At 45.9% G+C, this 24,363-nt stretch overlaps 1 protein-coding gene across 1 annotated transcript in view; it reads right to left on the bottom strand.

Annotated features, from left to right (window-relative positions):
* The window catches only part of LOC141098100 (nicotinamide N-methyltransferase-like), a 29,944-nt gene that overhangs the window by 1,396 nt on the left and 4,185 nt on the right, over positions 1-24,363 (bottom strand). Inside the window, exons 2-3 of the mRNA XM_073585670.1 lie at positions 13,844-14,024; positions 2,940-3,147 (exon numbers count right to left, since the gene is read on the bottom strand). Of these exons, the coding sequence (XP_073441771.1) occupies positions 2,940-3,147; positions 13,844-14,024 (389 nt within the window). The remainder of the gene's footprint in view (positions 1-2,939; positions 3,148-13,843; positions 14,025-24,363) is intronic.

Raw genomic sequence — 24,363 nt, 5'->3', positions numbered from 1 at the left:
ATCCCTTACTGATTTTCTAAGTTTGCCCACTGACAAAGACATGAAAAGTATATAATTTTAAGGGTAGGTTAATTTTAACATTGAGAGATAGAATATCAAAAATAAAATCATTTAAATTATATAAATTTATTTGCATTTTGCAGTGGGAAATAAGTATTTGATCCCCTACCAACCATTAAGAGTTCTGGCTCCTACAGACCACTTAGACGCTCCTAATCAACTCATTACCTGCATTTAAGACAGCTGTCTTACATAATCAACTTTCTAAAAGACTCCAGTCCACAAACTTAATTAATCAGTCAGACTCTAATCTCTACAACATGGGCAAGACCAAAGAGCTTTATAAGGATGTCAAGGACAAGATCATAGACCTGCACAAAGCTGGAATAGGCTACAAAACCATAACTAAGACGCTGGGTGAGAAAGAGACAACTGTTGGTGCAATAGTAAGAAAATGGAAGAAATACAAAATGACTGTCAATCGACATCGATCTGGGGCACCATGCAAAATCTCACCTCGTGGGATATACTTGATCATGAGGAAGGTGAGAGATCAGCCTAAAACTACATGGGGGAACTTGGGACCACAGTCACCATGAAAACCATTGGTAACACATTACGTTGTAAAGGTTTAAAATCCTGCAGTGCCCGCAAGGTCCCCTTGCTCAAGAAGCAACATGTGCAGGCCCGTCTGAAGTTTACCAATGAACACCTGGATGATTGTGCTCTTTGGCATTAACTCAACTTGCAGTGTTTGGAGGAAGAGAAATGCTGCCTATGACCCAAAGAACACCGTCCCCACTGTACAGCATGGATGTGGAAACATGTTTTGGAGATGTTTCTCTGCTAAGGGCACAGGACTACTTCACCGCATTAATGGGAGAATGGAAGGAGCCATGTACCATAAAATCCTGAGTGACAACCTCCTTCCCTCCACCAGGACATTAAAAATGGGTTGTGGCTGGGTCTTCCAGCAAGATAATGACCGAAAACATATAGCCAAGGCAGCAATGGAGTAGTTCAAAAAGAATCACATTAAGGTCATGGAGTGACATAGCCAGTCTCCATAGAAAACTTATGGAAGACTTATAGACTGTTCATGGCTTTGCCAGTGGGGAAAACTTACAAAATCAGCAAGGGATCAAATACTTATTTCCCCCACTGTATATACAAAGATAGGAGACATATATACCAGTAAAAAAGGCCTAGGATGGAGTACCTATGTGCCAGGATGGAATACATATATAACTGGAATGGGCCCAGGATGGGGGACCCTTGACGTTGGATTGCGAGCTTATCTACTTTGGCCAAAATATTAACCAATACCACATTTAATGTATTTATCATATGCATTAATTTTTTCATCCTTTATTGCACTTTTTATCATTTTTGCAGGATGCAGCTAGGCCTCTTTTTGTTGGCTTGGTGTACTTGGGCATCTGTCTCTGTGGGGTGCATATATATAGTGCTGGGCAGCCTGCCTGTTAATACTATGGGCGTCATCAATAGGCAGTTAGCCAAACACTTTGCATCAAACGTACCTGTGTGCCTGGCGTTGTATGCAAGCCCTATTTGTGTGGATTTTTGCTACTAGGCAGCCAACACCTGAATAATTTACCAGGTGAGTGGGTGGCTGTTTTTATCAGTAGTTTGCACCTGTGCTGCTCTTGCCTTTAACAGTGGGGGCCTGCTGCATCCTCCTAGTGCATTTCTTATTGGACAGGTTTTGGGAAGGCTGTATCCTTATGGTATGTGTTTCTTTGAATTTTTCTCTGTTACTTGTTTTTGGGACATATATGCCAGAAAGAGGAACAGGATGGGGATATGTATACCAGGATGGCAGACATATATACCAGGAAGAGGCCCAGGATGGGGGACATTATGTGTACCAGGATGAGGGACATACTGTATATACCAAGAAGGGCGACATGTTTTCTTTAATGGGGGACATGTATACCAGGAAATGGCACAGGATTGAGGCCTAGGGACCTAGGACGGGGGAAAGATATATCAGGAAAGGGCCTAAGATGGGGGACATATATACCTGAAAGGGGCCCAAGATGGAGGACATATATGCCTGGAAGGGGCCCAGGATGGACTTACATATATACTTGAAAGGGACCCTGGATGGGGTACATTACTACACAATGAAGGGGGGGGTGAACACATAGGTCTTTATAGGATTTAGAATGCTACAATTTCCCGTACTTCTGACCAACATACAGGTTAAGGCTCAGGTCTAAATTTTGCAATGGGGGCCATCGGACTTTAGTTACACCATTGACTGCGGGTCTCCTGGCCCAAATTCAACAGCCTTATCGGCATATATGAGGCTGTTAAGTTTGGATCAGGAGACCCATGGCCAGTCCAGACATCGTAGTCCATGCTCGGATGGCAAATGTTGGAAATTTGATAAATGGCTTAGAATAACTTTGATTCTGACACATTTGAGAAGTTCATGTGTTAAATAAATGACCATTCATTTGAATGACCGCCATGTAATTCTACACTCCACCTCCAGTTGCCGCTGCAAGTAAAATTTCTGACATGTGGCTGCAAAATCTACACAAAGGAGAAGTTGTCCTCTGATTCAGCATATGGAAAGATATGTTATTTATAAGACTATTTTACAGATTTATGACTTTTTTTTATCAAAACCTGACTTCACTTTTTTGATTTCTCTAGGGCTGAAATGATGCATCAGGATCCATAACGGATAAGTAATGCCTTTAGTGGCTTAATTCTTCCCTTACTCTTGGGTACTTTTTATTTGGCCACCCCTTTATGCTTTATTTTTACCTTATCTTCCATATGATTTTTCTACGGCAGCTCTGTTCGCTTCCTCTATATTCGCTCCAGCCCCGCATAAAACTCTGCGATACTCACGCACTTTATTGCAATGTATAAAGTTGTTATAAACTTGAAAAAGGAATCAATACCTATTTCCTTCCAGTTCACATACATATTTAATGATGTGACTCCAGTCAAAACAATTGGAATCTTTCTTCAGCCATTTTTGGAATTCAGCACGATTTTTCTCATTTAAATCCGAGACGATGATTTTATCAAACACTTCACAAGCCGAGAGGAGTTGATAAATGGAAGCTCCGGTGCCAACATCCAGCAGCGTGTCCCCTCTTACTCCACCTTACAAGATAACGCAACATTTTGATGTCAGGTTAGAAGAAAAGGAATATCATTAGCAATGACAAATTACTGCTGAAATCCTAAATAGATCAAAAGCGGGATTCAGAAATAACACCTGTTTTTTTCTGGGGTCAAAATTAATTTACGGTTTGGTCAAGGGGCTGATTTAATTTGGGGTCAAGCATATGATCCAGTTTTATTTAATACAGTTAGGTCCATATATATTTGAACAAACACAACATTTTTCTAATTTTGGTTCTTGACATTACCACAATGAAGTTAAACAAAACCATTCAGATGCATTTGAAGCTCAGAATTTCAGCTTTCATTTGAGGGTATCCACATTAAAATTGGATGAAGGGTTTAGGAGTTTCATCTCCTTAACATGTGCCACCCTGTTTTTAAAGGGACCAAAAGTAATTGGACAATTGACTCCAAGGCTATTTCATGGACAGGTGTGGGCAATCCCTTCGTTATGTCATTCTCAATTAAGCAGATAAAAGGCCTGGAGTTGATTTGAGGTGTGGTGCTTGCATTTGGAAGGTTTTGCTGTGAAGGAAACAGGCAGTCAAAGGAGCTCTCAATGCAGGTGAAACAAGCCATCCTTAAGCTGCAAAAACAGAAAAAACCCATCCGAGAAATTGTTACAACATTAGGAGTGCCAAAATCTACAGTTTGGTACATCCTGAGAAAGAAAGAAAGCACTGATGAACTCATCAATGCAAAAAGACCTGGGCGCCCACGGAAGACAACAGTGGTGGATGATCGCAGAATAGTCTCCATGGTAAAGAGAAACCCCTTCACAACAGCCAACCAAGTGAACAACACTCTCCAGGAGGTAGGCGTATCAATATCCAAATCTACCATAAAGAGAAGACTGCATGAAAGTAAATACAGAGGGTTCACTGCATGGTGCAAGCCACTCATAAGCATCAAGAATAAAAAGGCTAGACTGGCCTTTGCTAAAAAAACATCTAAAAAAGCCAGCACAGTTCTGGAAGAACATTGTTTGGACAAATGAAACCAAGATCAACCTCTACCAGAATGCAGGAAAGAGAAAAGTATGGCGAAGGCGTGGTACAGCTCATGATCCAAAGCATACAACATCATCTGTAAAACACGGCGGAGGCAGTGTGATGGCTTGGGCATGCATGGCTGCCAGTGGCACTGGGTCACTAGTGTTTATTGATGATGTGACACAGGACAGAAGCAACCGAATGAATTCTGAGGTATTCAGAGCCATACTGTGTGCTCAGATCCAGCCAAATGCAGCCAAACTGATTGGTCGTCGTTTCATACTACAGATGGACAATGACCCAAAACATAAAGCCAAAGCAACCCAGGAGTTTATTAAAGCAAAGAAGTGGAATATTCTTGAATGGCCAAGTCAGTCACCTGATCTCAACCCAATTGAGCATGCATTTCACTTGTTAAAGACTAAACTTCAGACAGAAAGGCCCACAAACAAACAGCAACTGAAAACCACCGCAGTGAAGGCCTGGCAGAGCATCAAAAAGGAGGAAACACAGCGTCTGGTGATGTCAATGAGTTCAAGACTTCAGGCAGTCATTGCCAACAAAGGGTTTTCAACCAAGTACTAGAAATGAACATTTTATTTACAATTATTTAATCTGTCCAATTACTTTTGGTCCCTTTAAAAACAGGGTGGCACATGTTAAGGAGCTGAAACTCCTAAACCCTACATCCAATTTTAATATGGATACCCTCAAATGAAAGCTGAAAGTCTGAACTTCAACTGCATCTGAATTGTTTTGTTTAAAATTCATTGTGGCAATGTCTAGAACCAAAATTAGAAAAATGTTGTCTCTGTCCAAATATATATGGACCTAACTGTAATGTGCCTGTTGTGTATGTACATATATTAAGGATAATCGGGGTGCTCACTGTTTATTATCTGGTGCTCAGAGGTAAAATCCAACAATGAATATAATGCAAGAAACCTCGGCACACAAAACATTTTTCCAATGATCAAAGATCAAAATGTATCGTATATCATAATTTCTTGTAACGATAGACCAAAAATTATTTAAGTGACAAGTGATCCACAGAATAAAATTCTCTCCTGTTTAACAGGAGAACAGGAGAGAATTTTATTCTGTGGATCACTTGTCACTTAAATAATTTTTGGTCTATCATTACAAGAAATTATGATATACAATAAATTTTGATCTTTGATCATTGGAAACATTTTTTGTGTGCCGAGGTTTCTTGTATTATATTCATTGTTGTGTATGTACAGTTAGGGTAAGTTAGTGCATCCTCTTGGGGACATTAGAGGAGGGCACTTTAGTATATATTTGACATAGTCTTGGGTAAAAGTGTAGTTTTGTTGCGAGCCACTAGATGGGGGCATACTAGAGGGCTCTATAGGTATAGCTGATAGGACGTTCATGGGGGTTAAGTGTAGGAGGGATTGCCGGGTAGTAAGCGGGGACCTCATAGGAATTTAGGTCAGATGGGAACAGAGTGCCCTAGTGTCCCCATGGGCTATAGGCCCGGACAGCTTGGCAGCCACGCAACGTTCAAGCGCTGCTGCCCTCGTTACCCATGGCCACTGTGTGTCACAGCAGTGGGCCAGTACAGAAAAGGAAGGATGTGGCGACTTGTCACCTGGGCCGATGCTTTTAGGGCAGGAGTCGGCTGGACAGATGAAGTGAAGGAAGCTGAGACTTCGACGAGTTCGGTACAGGCAGGCCAGATGCTTTACCAGAGGCAACCAAACCGGGTGACTGATGATTTTGAGTCTGGGGCTAAACAGGCAGAAGGAATTGTCACCATGGCAAGGTTAGGCCGGGAAGGAACTGGGGAGCAGTCTAGGACAGTTTGATCCGGGCGTGTACTGCACAGAAGTAACAGCCAGAAAGGGAAAGATGAGGAAAAAAGCAAATGTCACAATGTACCAACTGTGGATGTAACGTGTGAAATACTCAGTAAAGAAAGTGTTAACGTTGACTTGTACTGTGTTTCCATTGCTCGGGGTCGCCTGGAAGAGGGTGCCCAGAGAAAGCTGATTCTGGAGATGCAGGTATGCAGAAGAGAACAGTACATTTTTCTGTAGGGGAAGGATTGGACATGAATATAGCAGTAATTCGGGTCACGACTACAGTCCTGTCCCTACCTTAAGTGTGACAATGGACCTTAGAAGACATTTGTGGAGATTTACTCGGGCAACTGGGCTAGTCTTTGGAATGGAAGCCACTCGGATTCTCCGCTGAAAAAACTAGGTAATCATGGGAGCATGTGGGAGCAATTTGTAAGATCTTCATAAGTGAGGCTAGTTCTGATGGGATACTTCTCTGGACACCTAGAGGAAGTCAATGAGAGGTAAGTGCTCTGACTCCTGACCAGTCTTCGTAGCTCCCAAATAAATGAAAGGAGAGAGCTGCACATGCACTACCACCTCTTCCATCCTTGAAGCCCATGTCATGGCTCCATTGACCCTACATGTTACAGCGAGTCCGAGGAGACAAGTTCTGGTTCCAGAAGTGGTTGTTGCATCTATTGGACACATCGTATTGATTTACCGTAATTTTCTCAAGAGAGCAAATCCCTTTATAGAAGGATATCCTCTACTGTAAGTGTCCTAGTGGCCATTATGAGGTGGCTTGGACAAAAGAAATATACCAGAGTACCAAGTTGTAAATTTATAACTTGGGGGGTCATTTTTGGGTTGATGAAACAAATACAAATTTTAATTTATTAGTGTTTTACTAGACTATGAATTCGACAGGATGAACGATTGACCATGGTGGTCATTACAAAGACCAGGCAACTGACTTATTTTTACAAGAACTTTACGAAGACCCAGTAGACTTTCGTACTTGTGGAAAAAAGATGTGTTAGACATTTATATAGGAAAGGGTTCTTTACAGTTAGAGTAGTGGAGTGCTGTGGGGAAGGTGACCTGACGGGCGGACTGACTGGTCAGGTTTCAAAGGGGTTTGCACTTGTCAGGCAGGATGTCTGTTATGACAGAAGGGAAAACAGCTATGAAAGTGTAGATGACGTGGACCTGGAATTGACATTAGAGGGCAGGGAGGAGTGTGAGCATAGGACTTGACATCAGCTTAGGGCTAAGAAACCGTTGGTCATGGGGGGAGGAGTTACAGGGAAACGGGAAAGCTATAAATTTGACAGGAGGGTTCCAGAAGATTCCAGTCCCCAGGGGGAGCTCAAGTGACAGGAAGACTATGACAGTTGGTGCACTGTGAGGAAAACCTAACCAGGGGACTGAGGAGAAAGGAAGTTAGGGGGGTGGTCCTGACATGAAGAACCGCAAGACAGACGAGGCCCCGGGGGGGCAAGCACACCGAATTAAAGACGACAACCGACCAGTAAAATTGCTGTTGGTGTACAGGCCTAAGGCGGCCACAGTGACAGAGTTGTCAAGAGTGTCGTGGAGTTGAAAAAGGGGACCGTGCGTATAATTACGTCACTGGAGAAAAGTACGGTGTGTGTGTAACGGGGCCTGGAAACGGAGGGCCGAGAAAAGGGATTGCGGTGTATTGCGAGGGCCGTCAGTCGGACAGTGGAGAATAAACTTGGACCTGTTGCATCTGAAACCTGCCTCTATCTTGTGTCTGTACGTCACTGCGCGGTATACACCCCCCAGTCCGGCCCAGCAACCCTACACTTGGCGTAGTCGGCAGAATCAACGCCGCTAATACAATATCTTCTGTGGCAGGCCTGTCTCTGAGGAATGGAAACGGACTTGGACTGCATTGTTTGGATTATAAACACCTGTGGATTACAAATTACCAACCTGTGGATTACAAATTGGGAGCGCTGTGGCGTATCTGCGTTGCCAGCAGAGGATCCGGGGAGGTACCAGGTTTGGAGCAAGATGGCGGTGCTGCTTCAGCGCAGAGGAGAGGTCCGGGTGTTTGCAGTCGTTCTGGATGGACTGGGACCTCCTCCTACGTACCCCTGGGGACAGCGATATATACACGGAGGCCGACGCTCCCACATACTGGACCCTGGCAAGTGGGTGGAAAGGCCTGCCATCGCCCCACCCAGCAGAGGGAGTGGCACGGAGGAAAAGATTGTGGGTCGCCCTCCCAGGGCCGTGGGGTACTCGGTACTGGGCCGGTGTCAGGGGGATGTGTCACAGCGGCGGTGACCCAGTCCGTGGCCCTGGGCGCCCCCAAATCAATGGTGGCTTTGGTGGTTAATGGAATAGTTTGTGACGCCACCTGTGGTGTTCGGCAAGGGAGGTGTTAAGCCAACGCTGCATGCGGATCTGCTGGGACTGATGGTGTGGTGCAGCAAAGATGGTGTAGCTCCCCACAGGCGGAGCTGTAGTCCCAGGGCAGTGTAGGTGCTATGGATGAGGAGAGGCACAGGATGGTATGGAAGCTGGTACCCAGATGTAGCGATGCTGAAGGTGTTAGCGCACAAATCAATGGAGGACACCAGAGCTTGCAGTTTCAAAGCTTTACTCACAGTTTGTGGTACACACTGGTGCCTGCCTCCGTGCCGTGTCCTCCAGGGTAAAGACTCAATCAACCTCCCGGGCAAGTCAGGGCTCTCCTCTCCAACACTCCGCCAACATGTACCTTCCTGAACAACTCCTCCAATGCGCCTTGTGGTGTGAAGCACTCCAGTACTTAGTAACCCTGGAATGCCTTCTAAGAGATGTTCCTAGAACTTTACTTGCATGGCAGACAGCTGTAGCCTGCTCCGGGGACGCCTCACTCCCGGCTCTCTATCTGTGTTGCTGTTGTGCCTCAAGCCTTAGATGGGAGTAATGCATTTACAGCCAACTACTCCACCGGTGTCTGCTGCAGAACCATAAGTGTCCATACAACCTCGGGGACCGGGCCCCGGCCTTGCGCTGAGAACCTATTGGCAGGGTTCCTCTTCCAACCCACGTCTCCTCTCTGTTCTCTACTCCTTCGTTCCGTACTTGACTCTCCTTCCTATGGATGCTTAGGTTACAGTTCTACGTCTCTCCACCTTCCTTACTTTCCCGTGCCAGCTGGCTCAGGTCACTGAGGCAGCTGCAGCACTCTTCCTCCATCCCTTCTTCCAGGGATCCTCACTCCTCACTGAGTGACTTCCTCCTCCGCCGACCTTCTGTCAGACTGAACCTGTAATTCTAAACCTTCCCAACCTTTTATATGGATCTAAACTCCACCCACCTCCCAACACATCCAGTGTTCCAAGCAGGGAACCACCAGAGGTGCTCTGCTACTCTCTAAGCACTGAGCCGCAATGTGGTTGTGCAGAACTACCCTGTTGTGTGGTGTGCGAGTGTTGGAGTGTGGAAATGAGCTCCCAACTTACCCAGACAGTGGGGCACCACACCTTAGGAGAAGGTGCAGTACCTCTGTGGAGACTGAGCCTCAGGGGCGCCACAATGGGCTGCGGCTGTTTGGTGCCATTCGATTGCTGCCCACCGGACGGGATGCAACGCTGTGGTTGTCGAGGCATCGGCCGTCTGGAGTGGCGATGGTGGCGGGAGGTCGAGCTTCGCCAGAAGATCCATACCTCGGAGTCACGAGTAGCCAGTTCGATCTCGGGTGGAGGAGGGGAGCCATGGCGGATCCCACAGGAGCAGCCGCCAAAGATACCAGCAGAGAGCCCCTCCGCAGAACCTCTGAGCCTGGAGGCCAGCCCCACCGGATGGTGGAGTGAAGAGCGGAGACTGCGGGAGCAGCCGCGGAAAGATGTGACGGAGACCGCAGCGCCTGGGGGAGATGAGAGTTCCCCCGGCTCTGCCAGCGGCTCTGCAAGCGGCCCTCACCACTCAGCTGCAGCACGCGGCCTCCTGTGATCCCGAAAGTCTGGCCCAGGAAAACCCCACTGTCTATGCAGAGCTGAGTGGGGCCTCCACTCCCAGCCCCGAGCCACTCCGGCCGGTGACGCGACGCCTGGTGTCGCCGGTGCGGAGCCTGCCTTCAGAAAACACTGTTGCGTTCCCCCTGCAAGTGGCGACATCCTCCCCGAAACCGGCCGTTACTCCGGTTATGCCGGCTCCGGCTGAATCTCCGGATGCAGTCCACCCTGCGGCCGCGGTCATGCCGGCTTTGGAAATGGCTGCGGCCTATTTGTCAGGCCCTGTGGCCCAATCTGCGGTAAACCTGACAGCCCCTATCCGCCACCCGGCCCCAGCGGCTGCTAGGCCGCTGACATCAGCCTCTGCCCTGGTTTCACCCCCAGCTAAGTGCCGCCCACAGGACTCCCGGGCTTACACTGGACCCTCCGTTTGGGTCGCAGAAGTGATAAAAAAAAAGAAGGCCAGGGAGCAGGAAGTGTGGAACCAGCTCCACGCGAAGGGAGAGGCTGGTATGGCGGCTACTCGATCTTTGGGACGGCTCGTGCACACGAATATACCCAAGGGGTATGGGTTCATACGTGATCTTGCTACCGGCCAGAAAGTTTATATCAATGTTGCCTCTATTCGCCACGGCCGGGCTCTATACTAGGGGGACTTGGTGTCGTACTACAAAGAGTACTGTCCCCGCGGCTACTACGCGGTAGCTGTGATTACTGAACCCGAAGATCACGAGCCCCCGTAGAAAGAACTCTAGAGACACTCCCTGCATCCCAGAAGCTCCACGGCGGTGGGGCCCCTTGCTACCGGCCATAGGGAGATGGTCTGGACAGTTGGAATTTCGTGCAGACCACGAGTACAGTTTTCCGTCCAGGTTACAGAAAATGTTTTCTTTTATAATGTTGAAGTTAGTTTGCCTGACATGGCAGGGATGCGAAAAAAAAAAAGAGAGGGGAGTGTCAATGTTAAAGGAACGGGGAGAAGATCTGCTATGTTTTATTGTTTCTGTGTGTAATGGTTTTAAAGCAATAGTAAAATATATATATATATATATATATATATATATATATATATAAGAAAATGGGGTACTTGTGCTACTATAAAGTTGTTTGTTGTATAATATGCAAAAGTAAAATGTAACAGGTCCGGGTAAGAGAGGGTCTGTGTGACTGAAGGAAATGTGAGACTGAAGGGGTCTATGAGTTGAGAGGGTCTGGGAGACCGAGACGCCGACCATGACGGGTAACCAAAAGAAAGACAAAGAAATGGAAGATTTGAACCGGACGGGAGTCCTAGGTCAGGTCCCTGACACCACAGACACCCCAGAAAGAAGAAGTCGGGCGCTGGTAATGATCTGGTAGGTGTAAGGCCTCGATCATGGCGTACTGTTATGAATGGGTCACCAAGGAGAAAAAAAACAAAACAAGCTAAGTCACAGAAAACCAGAGAGGTTGGTAACTATGCAGATTGCAGATCCCTGATCCTAACCACACAACTAGCAGCAGCCGTGGAGCGTACCTACGATGGGCCTAGACACTTCGTCACAGCCGGAGGACTAAATAAGCCTGAAGCAAGAAAAGGGGAAAACTAACTGCCCCAGAGCAGACCCCAAAGGAAAGACAGCCCCCACACATGTATTGACGGTGAAACAAGATGAAAGCACAAACACAGGCAGGAAAATAGGCTGAGCAAATGATGGGGCCCAAGCTAACTAGAAAGGATAGGAAAGGAAAGACACTGTCGGCAATCTGCAAAAAACCCTACAAAAATAAAGTCCAACACTTCTGATAGCAAAATTAACCCTGAAGTCACTAGACTTCTCCCACTATATCAGCACTCTGAAATATTCTGAGACAGAGCAAAAAGAGGCCAATCTAATAAGGGACAAAAAGCAAATTGGCAAATAAAGATAAATAAGAGTGGAAATTTAGCGCAGCCCCAGCCGGGGCTGGCTGACCACACAAAAAACTGAATAGACCAACAAAATCAAGTGTGAACATTAGCAGAAAAACTTAGCTTTAGATGACTGGAACAGAGCTGAAAACAAACACCTGACAAGTCAGAAGGAATCACCAGCACCAGACTAGGGCGTCAGCTGTCTTAAATCCAGTCTGAGATTCCTGAGGTCCAATCGTCATCCTCATTATCAGGTGGCAGATGTCTACTGATTAAATCAGCCTCACTACCTCCAGTTACCACCAGAGGGAGCCTGGAAGGAGAACTCACAACTGGTGGACCGGAAAATGAACTCACAACAGCGTACCATATTGTGGCGAGTGACAGAAGGGGAGAGTAGGGGAAGGTACACACTGGAGGGAGAGAATCTGCGTGTACCTAGCCAGTTTCGAAGGACGTTGTCATGTGTCGTGCGTGCTGGCGAGTGGCAGTAGGCCGCTCGGAGCATGGTGCTCCTGGTTTGGTTTGGCCCCCGTGGATAGCGGGTTTGGCCCAACAACTGGTCTGACAACAGATGGTAGTAGAAGCTTCAGAACGACTAAGGCAGGGACGACAATTGTCGAGGCTGACAATAGACAAAGGAAGGGGGAGTGTGGGGAAGGTGACCTGACGGACGGACTGACTGGTCAGGTTTCAAAGGGGTTTGCACTTGTCAGGCAGGATGTCAGTTATGACAGAAGGGAAACAGCTAGGAAAGTGTAGGTGACATGCAGTACCTGGAATTGACATTAGAGGGCAGGGAGGAGTGTGAGCATAGGACTTGACATCAGCTTAGGGCTAAGAAACCGTTGGTCATGGGGGCGGAGTTACAGGGAACCGGGAAAGCTATAAATTTGACAGGAGGGTTCCAGAAGATTCCATTCCCCAGGGGGAGCTCAAGTGACAGGAAGACTATGACAGTTGGTGCACTGTGAGGAAAACCTAACCAGGGGACTGAGGAGAAAGGATGTTAGGGGGGTGGTCTTTACACGAAGAACCGTAAGACAGACGAGGCCCCGGGGGGCAAGCACACCGAATTAAAGACGACAACCGACCAGTAAAATTGCTGTTGGTGTACAGGCCTAAGGCGGCCACAGTGACTGAGCTGTCAGGAGTGCCGTGGAGTTGAAAAAGGGGACCGTGCGGATAATTACGTCTCTGGAGAAAAGTACGATGTGTGTGTAATGGGGCCTGGAAACGGAGGGCCGAGAAAAGGGATTGCGGTATATTGCGAGGGCCGTCAGTCGGACGGCGGAGAATAAACTTGGACCTGTTGCACGTGAAACCTGCCTCCATCTTGTGTCTGTACGTTACTGCGCGGTATACAGAGGGAACACCCCCCAGTCCGGCCCAGCAACCCTACAGTGCCCTACCACAAGAGGTAGTAATGGAAAATAATATTACATCATGAAAGGGAACCTGTTATCTGATTCATGTGGTCCAGAACACTGGAAGGACGTATCAGAGCCTGGATGAACACATATATTTTTCTCCAAAGCTCTCATGTGTTATAGAGAAAATATACTTTATAGATCATGTCGTGGACTATAAATGGAGATCACACTAGTCTGGCTCTGCACCTGACCGGTTCTTCTCAGCGCCAATCTTGCTATGGGACAGACCTATCAATCATCTATAACAGCACTCGGAAGAGCCGGTAAGGGGAAGAGCCGGACTAGTTTAATCTCTGGCTATAGTCCCTGGAGAGATTTTAAAGTATATTTTCTCTGAAATGCAGTAGCGTTTCAGAGAAAAATATACTTGGATGCAATTATACAAACAGCAAGCATCATGAATCTGATGACAGGTTTCCTTTATAAGAGGGTTGGATGTTTAACTCATAACTAATGGTATTGAGAGTTATCAATCTACTGCCAAATAATGTATCATTGATCGAAAAAGATTGAACTTGGTGGACCTATGTCTGTCTTCAAACTATGTCACCATGTAAAAAAAAAGACTTACTTGTTGTGAACGTTTCATGCAGATTTTGTAAAACAAAATCTGTAAATTCGCCTAAAAGGACTCCTCCTGCCGCATAGGACGTCTGTAAGTAATCTTTGGGGATAAATTCATCAGTGTAGGCATGCTGGGAAGTAAAATTGGCATCCATGATGATCTGTCCTCGGGACCGTCCTCGGATTATCTGTTGATACGTCAGAAGTAAGCATGATTGTAAAATGAACTCTGTTGTAAACTAATTACTGTATATACATGTGTGGATTATTCTCCATCCATTGGACTACATGCTTTATATGTCGGCTGTTTTACAAAAATACACATTGTTCACTATTATGCTCGCTACATATTTTATTTTTGAAGTGTGTCTGGACCCTTGTGCCTTCCATAGCAATGTAAGGAGGTGACGGAGACCCTTGCGAACCTCCTCTTTCCTGAACATTATGCACGTGTGTTCCATGGGGCACCCTATGTTTATTACTGTTTAATCATTGTACAGTGTAATGTGTACTGCATTATATACTCTATGTCATTTTAAAAAGTTAGCTCAGGGATAGAAGGGGTTACTAAGGGGGCCAGCCCAGCAGGCTGACAGGGCAGGAATTTCCTGTTTCTGCACAGAACCCAGGCAGGGTTGCCCAGGGCAGGACGCTCTTAACAGCCCGGAGCAGAGGGTACCCCAGTCGGGGGAATACAAGCTGCCAAGGACTGCCAGGTAGGGTGACTGGGTCCTAGCATTGTGGGACCGTCCCCAGAAGGACCTTTGTGGCTTCCAGACTTGGATGGGAGCTAGTGCTGCTGGAAAGGCTCATGAAGTTGCAGGGACAGAGCAGGAAGCATTACCGTATATTATCTTAATAATAATAATAATAATTTTATTTCTATAGTGCCAACATATTCCACAGCACTTTACATTATAGAGGGGACTTCTACAGACAATAGACATTATAACACTTAGAACAAAACAGATACCAAGAGGAATGAGGGCCCTGTTTGCAAGCTTACAATCTATAAGGAAAAAGGGGAGACATGAAAGGTGGATGGTAACAATTGCTTTTATTGTTCAGACCAGCCATAGTGTAAGAATCGGGTGTTCCTGTTGCTGCATGAACCAGTTAACAGTCTAAATATGTAACAGTACAGACACAGAGGGCTATTAAATGCATAAAGCATGTGAGAATATGATGCGAAGAACCTGGTTATGGTAAAAAAATTTAAATGAGCCACACATGGATATTTAGGTTAATGTGTTGAGGCGACAGGCCAGTCTGAACAAATTCGTTTTTACGGCACGCTTAAAACTGTGGGGATTGGGGATTAATCGTATTAACCTGGGTAGTGCATTCCAAAGAATTGGCGCAGCATGTGAAAAGTCTTGGAGACGGGAGTGGGAGGTTCTGATTAATGAGGATGTTAACCTCAGGTCATTAGCAGAACGGAGGGCACTGGTAGGGTGGTAGGCTGAAATGAGGGAGGAGATGTAGGGTGGTGCTGAGCCATAGAGTGCTTTGTGGGTGAGGGTTATAAGTTTATACTGAATTCTGGAGTGGATGGGTAACCAGTGTAAGGACTGGCACAAGGTAGAGGCATCGGTATAACGATTGGTGAGGAATATGATCCTAGCTGCAGCATACAGGACAGATTGGAGAGGGGAGAGTTTGGTAAGAGGGAGACCGATTAGTGGAGAGTTACAATAGTCCAGACGAGAATGAATAAGAGAAACAGTTAGAGTTTTTGCAGAGTCGAAAGTAAGAAAGGGTCGAATTCTAGAAATGTTTTTGAGGTGCAGATAACAAGAGCGAGAAAGTGATCGGATGTGGGGGGTGAATGAAACCTCGGAATCAAGTATGGCCCAAAGACAGTGGGCATGTTGCTGGGGAGTAATGGTGGAACCACACATGGAAATGCCAATGTCGGGCATAGGTAGGTTAGTAGAAGGAGGAAACACGAGGAGTTCAGTTCTTGACAGGTTAAGTTTCAGATAGAAGGAAGACATGATGTTAGAAACAGTGGTAAGACAATCACTGGTGTTTTCCAAAATGGCAGGCGTGATATCAGGAGAAGAAGTGTATAATTGTTTGTCATCAGCATTGAGATGGTACTGGAACCCAAATTGTTATTGTTTGACCAATAGGGGCAGTATACAAAGAGAAGAGGAGGGGGCCTAGAACCGATCCTTGAGGAATCTCAACAGTAAGGTGAGAGGAGGAGGAGCCAGCAAAAGATACAGTAAAGGAGCAGTCAGAGAGATAGGAGAACCAGGAGAGAATGATGTTCTTGAGGCCAATGGAGCCGAGCATAGTGAGGAGGAGCTGATGATCCACAATGTCAAATGCTGCGGAGAGATCCAAGAGAATTAGCATGGAGTAGTAACCAATAGATTTAGCTGTTAGAAGATCATTAGAGACTTTAGTAAGGACAGTTTCAGTAGAGTGTAGAGAGCGGAAAGCGGATTGTAGAGGGTCAAGAAGAGAGTTATCTGAGAGATAGCGGATAAGTCGGGCGTGAACCAGGCGTTCCAGGACTTTAGAGATGAAGGGAAGATTAGAGACAGGTCTATAGTTAGCAGCACAGTTTTGGTCGAGGGATGGTTTTTTAAGTAATGGCTGTATGATGGCATGCTTAAATGAGGAAGGAAACATACCGGAAGAGAGAGAGAAGTTAAATATTTTTGTTAGGTGAGTGGTGACAGCAGGGGAAAGGGACTGGAGGATATGTGTTGGAATGGGGTCACTGGTGCAAGTGGTAGGGCGAGAAGATGCAAGGAGCCTGATTACTTCTTCTTCTGTTACTGGTTCAAAATCAGAGAGTGAGCTACTGTAGATGCAGTGGGGGAGAGAGGACAGTGCATGGTATGAGGTGATTGGGAGATAATTTCCTGTCGGATATGGTCAATTTTTTCTTTGAAATATTTAGCCAGATTGTCAGAGTGAAGATCCGTGGTGGGGGCCTGCACTCTTGAGTTGAGTAGGGAATGAAAATTGTCAAAGAGACGTTTCGGGTTATTGGATAGTGAGGTGATGAGGGTGTTTAAATAGGTTTGTTTTGAGAGGTGAAGGGCAGTGTTGTATGTTTTAAGCATAAACTTATAATGGATGAATTCTTCGGGTAGATTGGATTTTCTCCACAGACGTTTGGCACCGCTGTAGGAAGCATGTATGCAGCGTGTGCCAGGGTTGTCGCTGTCTGTGCCTAGTTGTTCTATGTATAGGATTTGCTGTTTCATCCAGGGCACTTTGAAGTGTTTCATTGTAATGCTTCAGTGCAGAATCAGGACATGAGAGTGAGGAGATAGGGGCCAATGATGACTGCAAGTTCTTCATAAGTTTCTGGATGTTAATGGCCTGTATGTCTCTAGAAGTGTGGAAAGTGGGGGTGACCTGGGCGGGATGGCAGTTCTTGATAGAGAATGATAGAAGGTTGAAGCCAGAGAGCGGGAATGGGGAGTTTGTGAAATCATCCACTGAGCAAAGCCGGGAGAAGACCAAGTCGAGGGAGCTTCCGTCTTCATGCGTGGGGAACTTAGTATGCTGCGAGAGGCCGAAAGAGGAGGTTAGAGATAAAAGGAGAGAAGCAGATGGAGAGAGGGTGAAAAGCAATGGGAATGTTGAAGTCTCTCATGATGAGGGTGGGGATGTCACAGGAGAGATAGTGTGGAAGCCAGGTGGTAAAGTGATCCAGAAACTGATGGGAGGGACCCGGAGGACGATACACAACCGCCACTTGCATGGAGAAGGGCAGGGCTGCCACTAATAATTTCGGGGCCCCATACTGGAAAAATTTTCAGGGCCCCCTTGAGACTCCGCCCAGGCTCCACTCCCAGCCCTGCCCTCCACCCCTCGAACTGTCCACAGTCCCACTGCTCTCTCTTGGAAAAGCTCTACTTCTCAACAATCACACATCAACAGTTCCCATCTCAAGATCACACACATAGCCAGCAGCTCTTGTTTTGGCCAAAAGATTTTTTTAAATCTGTCACCACGACAAGGTAGACTCTTTTGGCCAGGCCCTACTCTACTCTAACCTATTAAACATTTGTTAAAATTTCCAATACAATTTAGGTATATTTTTTATTTATTTTTAAAATGACCAATAATATCACATCCAAAGGGACAAATACCACTGCACCAGGTCCAGACCACATATTATTATTATTATTATTTTTATTATTATGCATTTATATAGCGCCATTTATTCTATGGCACTTTACATGTGAAAAGGGGAAATATAGACAAGTATAATAAACATGTCTAAGACAAGGGACACACAAGTACATAAGGAGAGGGGACCCTCAGCCAACAGGGATGGGTGAGGATACAGTAGGAGAGGGTAGAGCAGGTCTTGCCGTGGTTCAGTAGACCGAGGATCATTGCAGGCTGTAGGCTTGTCGGAACAGGTGGGTCTTCAGGTTCTTCTTGAAGGTTTCCGTTGATGGTGAGAGTCTGATGTGTTGCGGCAGGGAGTTCCAGAGTATGGGGGAAGCACAGGAGAAGTCTTGTATGCAGTTGTGGAAAGAAGAGATGGCAGGGAGTAGAGAAGGAGATCTTGAGATGATCGAAGGTTGCGTGCGGGTAGGTACCTAGAGACCATGTCATAGATGTATGGAGGAGACAGGTTGTGGATGGCTTTGTATGTCATGGTTAGGGTTTTGAATTGTAGCCTCTTGGCAATAGGAAGCCAGTGAAGGGCCTGGCATAGGGGGGAGGCTGGAGAATAGCAGGGAGACAGGTGGATTAGTCGGGCAGCAGAGTGTAGGATGGACTGGAGCGGAGCCAGAGTGCTAGAGGGGAGGGGCAGAGAGTATGAGGTTGCAGTAGTTGAGGCAGGAGATAAGAGCATGCACTAGTGTTTTTATGGTTTCGTGGTTGAGAAATGAGCGGATCTGGGAAATATTTTTGAGTTTGAGGTGGCAGGAGGAGGCGAGGGCTTGCATATGTGGTTTGAAAGAGAGCGCAGAGTCGAGGATCACCCCAAGGCACCGAGCGTGCGGGACTGGGGAAAGAGAGCAGCCGTTGACATTGATGGATAGGTCTGGTGGAGGGGTAGAGTGAGATGGGGGAAATATGATGAATTCTGTTTTGTCCATGTTCAGTTTGAGAAAGCGAGCAGAGAAGAAGGCTGAGATAGCAGACAGACATAGTGAGATTTCAGTCAGTAAGGAGGCGAGGTCGGGTCCAGATAGGTAGATCTGCGTGTCATCGGCATAGAGGTGATACTGCAAACCGTGGGATTCTATGAGCTGTCCCAAGCCGAAGGTATAGATGGAGAATAGTAGGGGTCCTAGGACAGAGCCTTGGGGAACACCGACAAACAGGGGGCGAGGTGAGGAGGTGGTGTGTGAGAGGGAGACACTAAATGTTCGGTCTGTTAGGTATGATGAGATCCAGGATAGGGCCAGGTCTGTGATGCCAAGAGATGAGAGAGTCTGTAGCAGGAGGGAATGGTCTACAGTGTCGAAGGCAGAGGACAGATCCAGGAAGAGGACAGAGTAGTGTCGCTTGCTCTTGGCGGTTAGTAAGTCGTTAGTGACTTTAGTTAGGGCAGTTTCAGTTGAGTGATGCGGTCGGAAGCCAGATTGTAACCGGTCAAAGAGGGAACAGGAGGAGAGGTGGGAGGACAGTTCAAGTTATACATGCTGTTCCAGTAGTTTTGAGGCGTAAGGGAGAATAGATATCGGGTGATAGTTACAGAGGATTGGTCAAGGGAGGGCTTTTTGAGGATGGGTGTGATTGAGGCATGTTTGAAGGATGAGGGAAAGACACCATTTGTAAGTGAAAGGTTGAAAAGGTGTGTTAGAGATGGGATGAGGACTGTGGCTAAGTTAGGGATGAGGTGAGACGGGAGTGGGTCGAGGGCACAAGTGGTGAGGTGTGATCTTGACAGAAGGGTGGAGAGCTGATCTTCTGTCATGGTGGAGAAGCTGGCTTTTGCAGAAAAGGGCTGAGTGGCTAAGAGGCGCATTGGGGGCTGCGGGCCAAAGTTTTGTCTGATCGTGTCGATCTTCTGCTTAAAGAAGGAGGCAAAGTCTTCAGCAGAAATGAGAGGAGGGGAAGAGGTGTTGTGGGACGGAGTAGAGAATTAAAAGTGTTGAAGAGCTGTTTAGGGTTGTGTGACAGGGAGGATATGAGAGATGCAAAGTAAGTTTGTTTTGCGGCGTGGACTTAAAGCTGACAAGGGACTGCTTGTATATATTGAAGTGCTCAGTAGAATGGGTTCTCTTCCATCTCCGCTCAGTGGCCCTGGAAACCCGTCTCAGTTCTTTGGTCAGGCTGTTCAGCCAGGGTTTTGCTCTGCATGAGGGGGGCAGCCGAATCAAGTGTTGCTGTTATTGTAGTGTTATAAAAGTGGCAGCAGCATCTGTGTCTTGAAGGGAAGCTATGTCTGTAAGAGGGAGAAAGGACTCAGAGAGTCATTGTAAATTGAGGTGTTTGAGATTCCTGCAAGGGTGAGCGAGTTTATGGAGCGGGGGTTGTGCAGTAGGAGAGGAGAGGGAAGAGAATGTCAGTAGGTTGTGGTCAGACAGGGGGAGGGGGGAGTTATTGAGATTAGTGAGGGAACAGAGACGAGTGAAGATAAGGTCCAGTGTGTGACCATCTTTGTGAGTGGCCGCAGAGGACCATTGAGTGAGGCCGAGGGAAGCCGTGAGCGATAGAAGTTTAGAGGCAGCTGGGGTGGAAGTGTCAATGGAGATGTTGAAGTCGCCCATGATGATGGTGGGGATGTCAGCAGAAAGGAAATGGAGTAGCCAGGTGGTGAATTGGTCGAGAAAGGTGGAGATGGCTAGTTCTGGGGGGGCGGAAGATGACAGCCAGTTGGAGGTTGAAGGGGGAATAGATGCGGACGGAGTGCACCTCGAACGAGGGAAGAGTAGCAGAGGGTGGCAGAGGAATTGGGGTAAAGGAGCAGGTATCAGACAGGAGCAAGCGAACTCCTCCACCACGTTTGTTACTGGGGCGAAGGGTGTGAGAGAGAGATGGAATCCACCATAGGAAAGCGCAGCTGGAGAGGCTGTGTCAGAGGGAGTGAGCCAGGTTTCAGTGATGGCGAGGAAGGAGAGTTTGTTGGTGATAAAGAGGTCATGGATAAATGATAGCTTGTTAAAGACAGAGCGTGCGTTCCATAGGGCTCCAGGTAAAGCGGTTGATTTTTAAGAAATCTCAAGATGGAAGAGGCCAGGAGCCATTTGGTGAGCTGCATTTCTTGCTACATGTTCACAGATTTACCAGTGGAAAAGCCAAACTTCACATGCCACAAATGCAAGCTTGTGTCCCTGTTGGAGGAAAAGTTGCAAAATCTCGAAGAGAGGTTAGCTACGTTGAAGATCATTAAGGAAGGTGAAGAGTTCTTGGACAGACCAGAATTATCTCTTCATGTTACAGAAAGAGAAGAAATTCGAAGTGCACCTGAAGAAACAGAGGAATGGCGACATGTGACCCAGAGAAGCAGGAGGATCAGGAGGCAGTCAGCACCCATACTGCTCAGAAACCAGTACCAGGCTCTCACGCAGGTAAACGATGAAGAAATACATCAGGATAAGACTTTGCCAACAAACAGCAACCTTGTACGTCTTCAGAGTCCTCCTGGATGGAAAAAGAAAAATGTTGTGAAGAAGAAACGGAGAGTGGTGGTCATGGGGGATTCCCTGTTGAGAGGAACAGAGGCCGCTATCTGCAGACCGGATATAACTTCAAGAGAAATGTGCTGTCTTCCAGGTGCAAAAATTAAAGATGTGTCTGACAGGATATCAGGACTCTTCAGACCTACAGATGACTACCCATTCCTGCTACTACATGTGGGGACAAATGACACCGCAAGAAACGACCTGGAAACCATCTGCAGAGACTTTGAAGACTTAGGCAAGAAAGTGAAAGAACTGGGAGCGCAGGTGGTCTTCTCTTCCATCCTCCCAGTGGATGGCCATGGAACAAGGAGGTGGAATAAGATTCTGCAGGTGAACAACTGGCTATGTCGATGGTGCCGTCAGCAACGATTTGGATTTCTGGATCACGGAGTGAACTACTTATACGATGGACTACTTGCTAGAGATGGGGTGCACCTTACGAAGACTGGAAAGCATGTATTTGGAAGTCGCCTTGCTACACTTGTAAGGAGAGCTTTAAACTAGAACAACATGGGAAGGGAAGCAAAAGACCAGAAAAAGCCATACACCTGACAAATGCTATTGAGAACTCTGCTATTAGAAGTGGAAAGGAAGAACAAAGACGAAAGAATCTAATTAATAAAAATATTGGAGAAAGAGAAACCAATCACAAACTAAAATGTTTCTATACTAATGCACAAAGCATGGGCAACAAACAAGGAGAATTGGAACTACTAACACAGGAAAAGAAATATGATGTCATTGGAATCACTGAAACTTGGTGGGACAATACACATGATTGGAATACAAGACTAGAAGGATACAACTTATTTGCAAGAAACAGACTTGATAAACGAGGAGGGGGTGTCGCATTGTATGTTAGAAACGCGTATATCTGCACAGAGATTGAAGCTTCAGAGACTGGGAGTTCTGTGGAAACTGTTTGGGTAAGAATACAAGGACAGAACAATGGAAAGGACACCATTGTAGGCATTTACTACAGGCCGCCTGTGCAAGCTGAAGATATGGATGAACTCTTTATGCATCAAATGGCCAAGTTCTCCAAAAAGTATGACATAGTTGTCATGGGAGATTTCAACTATCCAGACATTTGTTGGGAATCTCTCTCAGGCAAAACTAACAGGTCAAGGAAATTCTTATCCTCTCTTGCTGACAACTTTATCTTCCAAAAGGTAAGGGAGAAAACAAGGGGAACTGCTACCTTGGATCTAATCCTTATAAACAGGGAGGAAATGGTTGAGGAGGTAAAAGTGTCTGGGACCCTAGGAGGTAGCGACCATGCTATTTTAGAATTTTGGATAACTAGAGGCGGAAGACCTGTGAAGACTCGGACGTCAAGGTTAGATTTCAGAAAGGCAGATTTTAAGGGATTCAGAAAGAGAATTGGAGGGATCCAATGGCTGGATATCCTTAAAGACAAAAATGTCCAGGAAGGATGGGAAATCTTGAAAAATGAAATTCTCAAAGCACAGTTGTTAACAATTCCGAAAAGAGGGAAGAATAGGAAGCATTTAAGGAAACCAGGATGGATGAACACAGAACTTAAGCACATGCTAAAAAGGAAGAAAAAAATGTTTATAATATGGAAAGAGGGAGGCTTATCTAAAGAAGAATATAATGCTGTCTGCAGAACCTGCAGGGCACAAATCAGATTAACTAAAGCTGAAAATGAATTGAGGCTTGCAAGAGATGTCAAAAGCAATAATAAAGGATTTTGGGGATATGTCAAAAGTAAAAGAAAAGTCAAAGATGCTATAGGATTTTTACAGGATGAAAATGATGAAATGGTAAGACAGGATGTTGAGAAGGCTGAACTTTTAAATTCCTATTTTGCAACTGTTTTCTCTCAGAAAGGAAATATAACATCAACTGTTATTCACTGTCCTATTAAGGGAATAGAAGAATCCAGGATATCTATAAACAGAAAGATAGTGAGGAAACACTTAGCTAACCTAAATGAATTCAAGTCTCCAGGTCCAGATGAATTACACCCCAGAGTACTGAAGGAGATAGCAGAAGAAATTTTTGAACCCCTCTCCATAATCTTTGAAAATTCTTGGAGAACAGGAGAAGTGCCAGAAGACTGGAGAAGAGCAAATGTTGTTCCTATCTTCAAAAAGGGGAAGAAGGTGAACCCAGGCAACTATAGGCCGGTGAGTCTGACTTCTATACCAGGAAAGATCTTTGAACAAATTATTAAACAACATGTATGTCAATACCTGGATAAGAATGAAGTGATTAAACAGAGTCAGCATGGGTTTGTAACTAATAAGTCATGTCAGACTAACTTAATTTCCTTCTATGATGGTATCACTGATTGGGTGGATCAAGGAAATGCTGTAGATATAGTATATCTTGACTTCAGCAAAGCATTTGACAAAGTCTCTCATACAATCCTTATTGAAAAAATGACTAAGTATGGAATGGACAAGGCAACTGTTAGGTGGATTCATAACTGGCTTAGTGATCGGACCCAAAGAGTGGTCGTAAATGGCTGCACATCCAGTTGGAAGAATGTCTCAAGTGGGGTACCACAGGGCTCTGTCCTGGGCCCTGTATTGTTCAACATCTTTATCAACGATTTAGATGAAGGAATTGAGGGTAAACTGATTAAATTTGCTGATGACACAAAGCTAGGAGGGATAGCTAATACTTGAGAAGAGAGAGAGGATTCAAAAAGATTTAAATAAACTGGAGAAGTGGGCAGCAACTAACAGAATGGTTTTTAACAGCGAGAAATCCAAAGTACTACATCTGGGCAATAAAAATGAAAAAAGCATATATAGAATGGGAGGAATAGGGCTAAGTGACAGCACATGTGAAAAAGACTTGGGTATACTAATAGATCACAGACTGAATATGAGTCAACAGTGTGATGCAGCAGCAAAAAAGGCAAATGCAATTC

This window comes from Dendrobates tinctorius, unplaced genomic scaffold, assembly GCF_039654945.1.
Source record: "Dendrobates tinctorius isolate UK_male_01 unplaced genomic scaffold, ASM3965494v1 ptg000086l, whole genome shotgun sequence".
Taxonomy (NCBI): Eukaryota; Metazoa; Chordata; class Amphibia; order Anura; family Dendrobatidae; genus Dendrobates; species Dendrobates tinctorius.
Note: the sequence above shows the minus strand (reverse complement) of the source record. Positions and strands in the feature narration are given on the sequence as shown.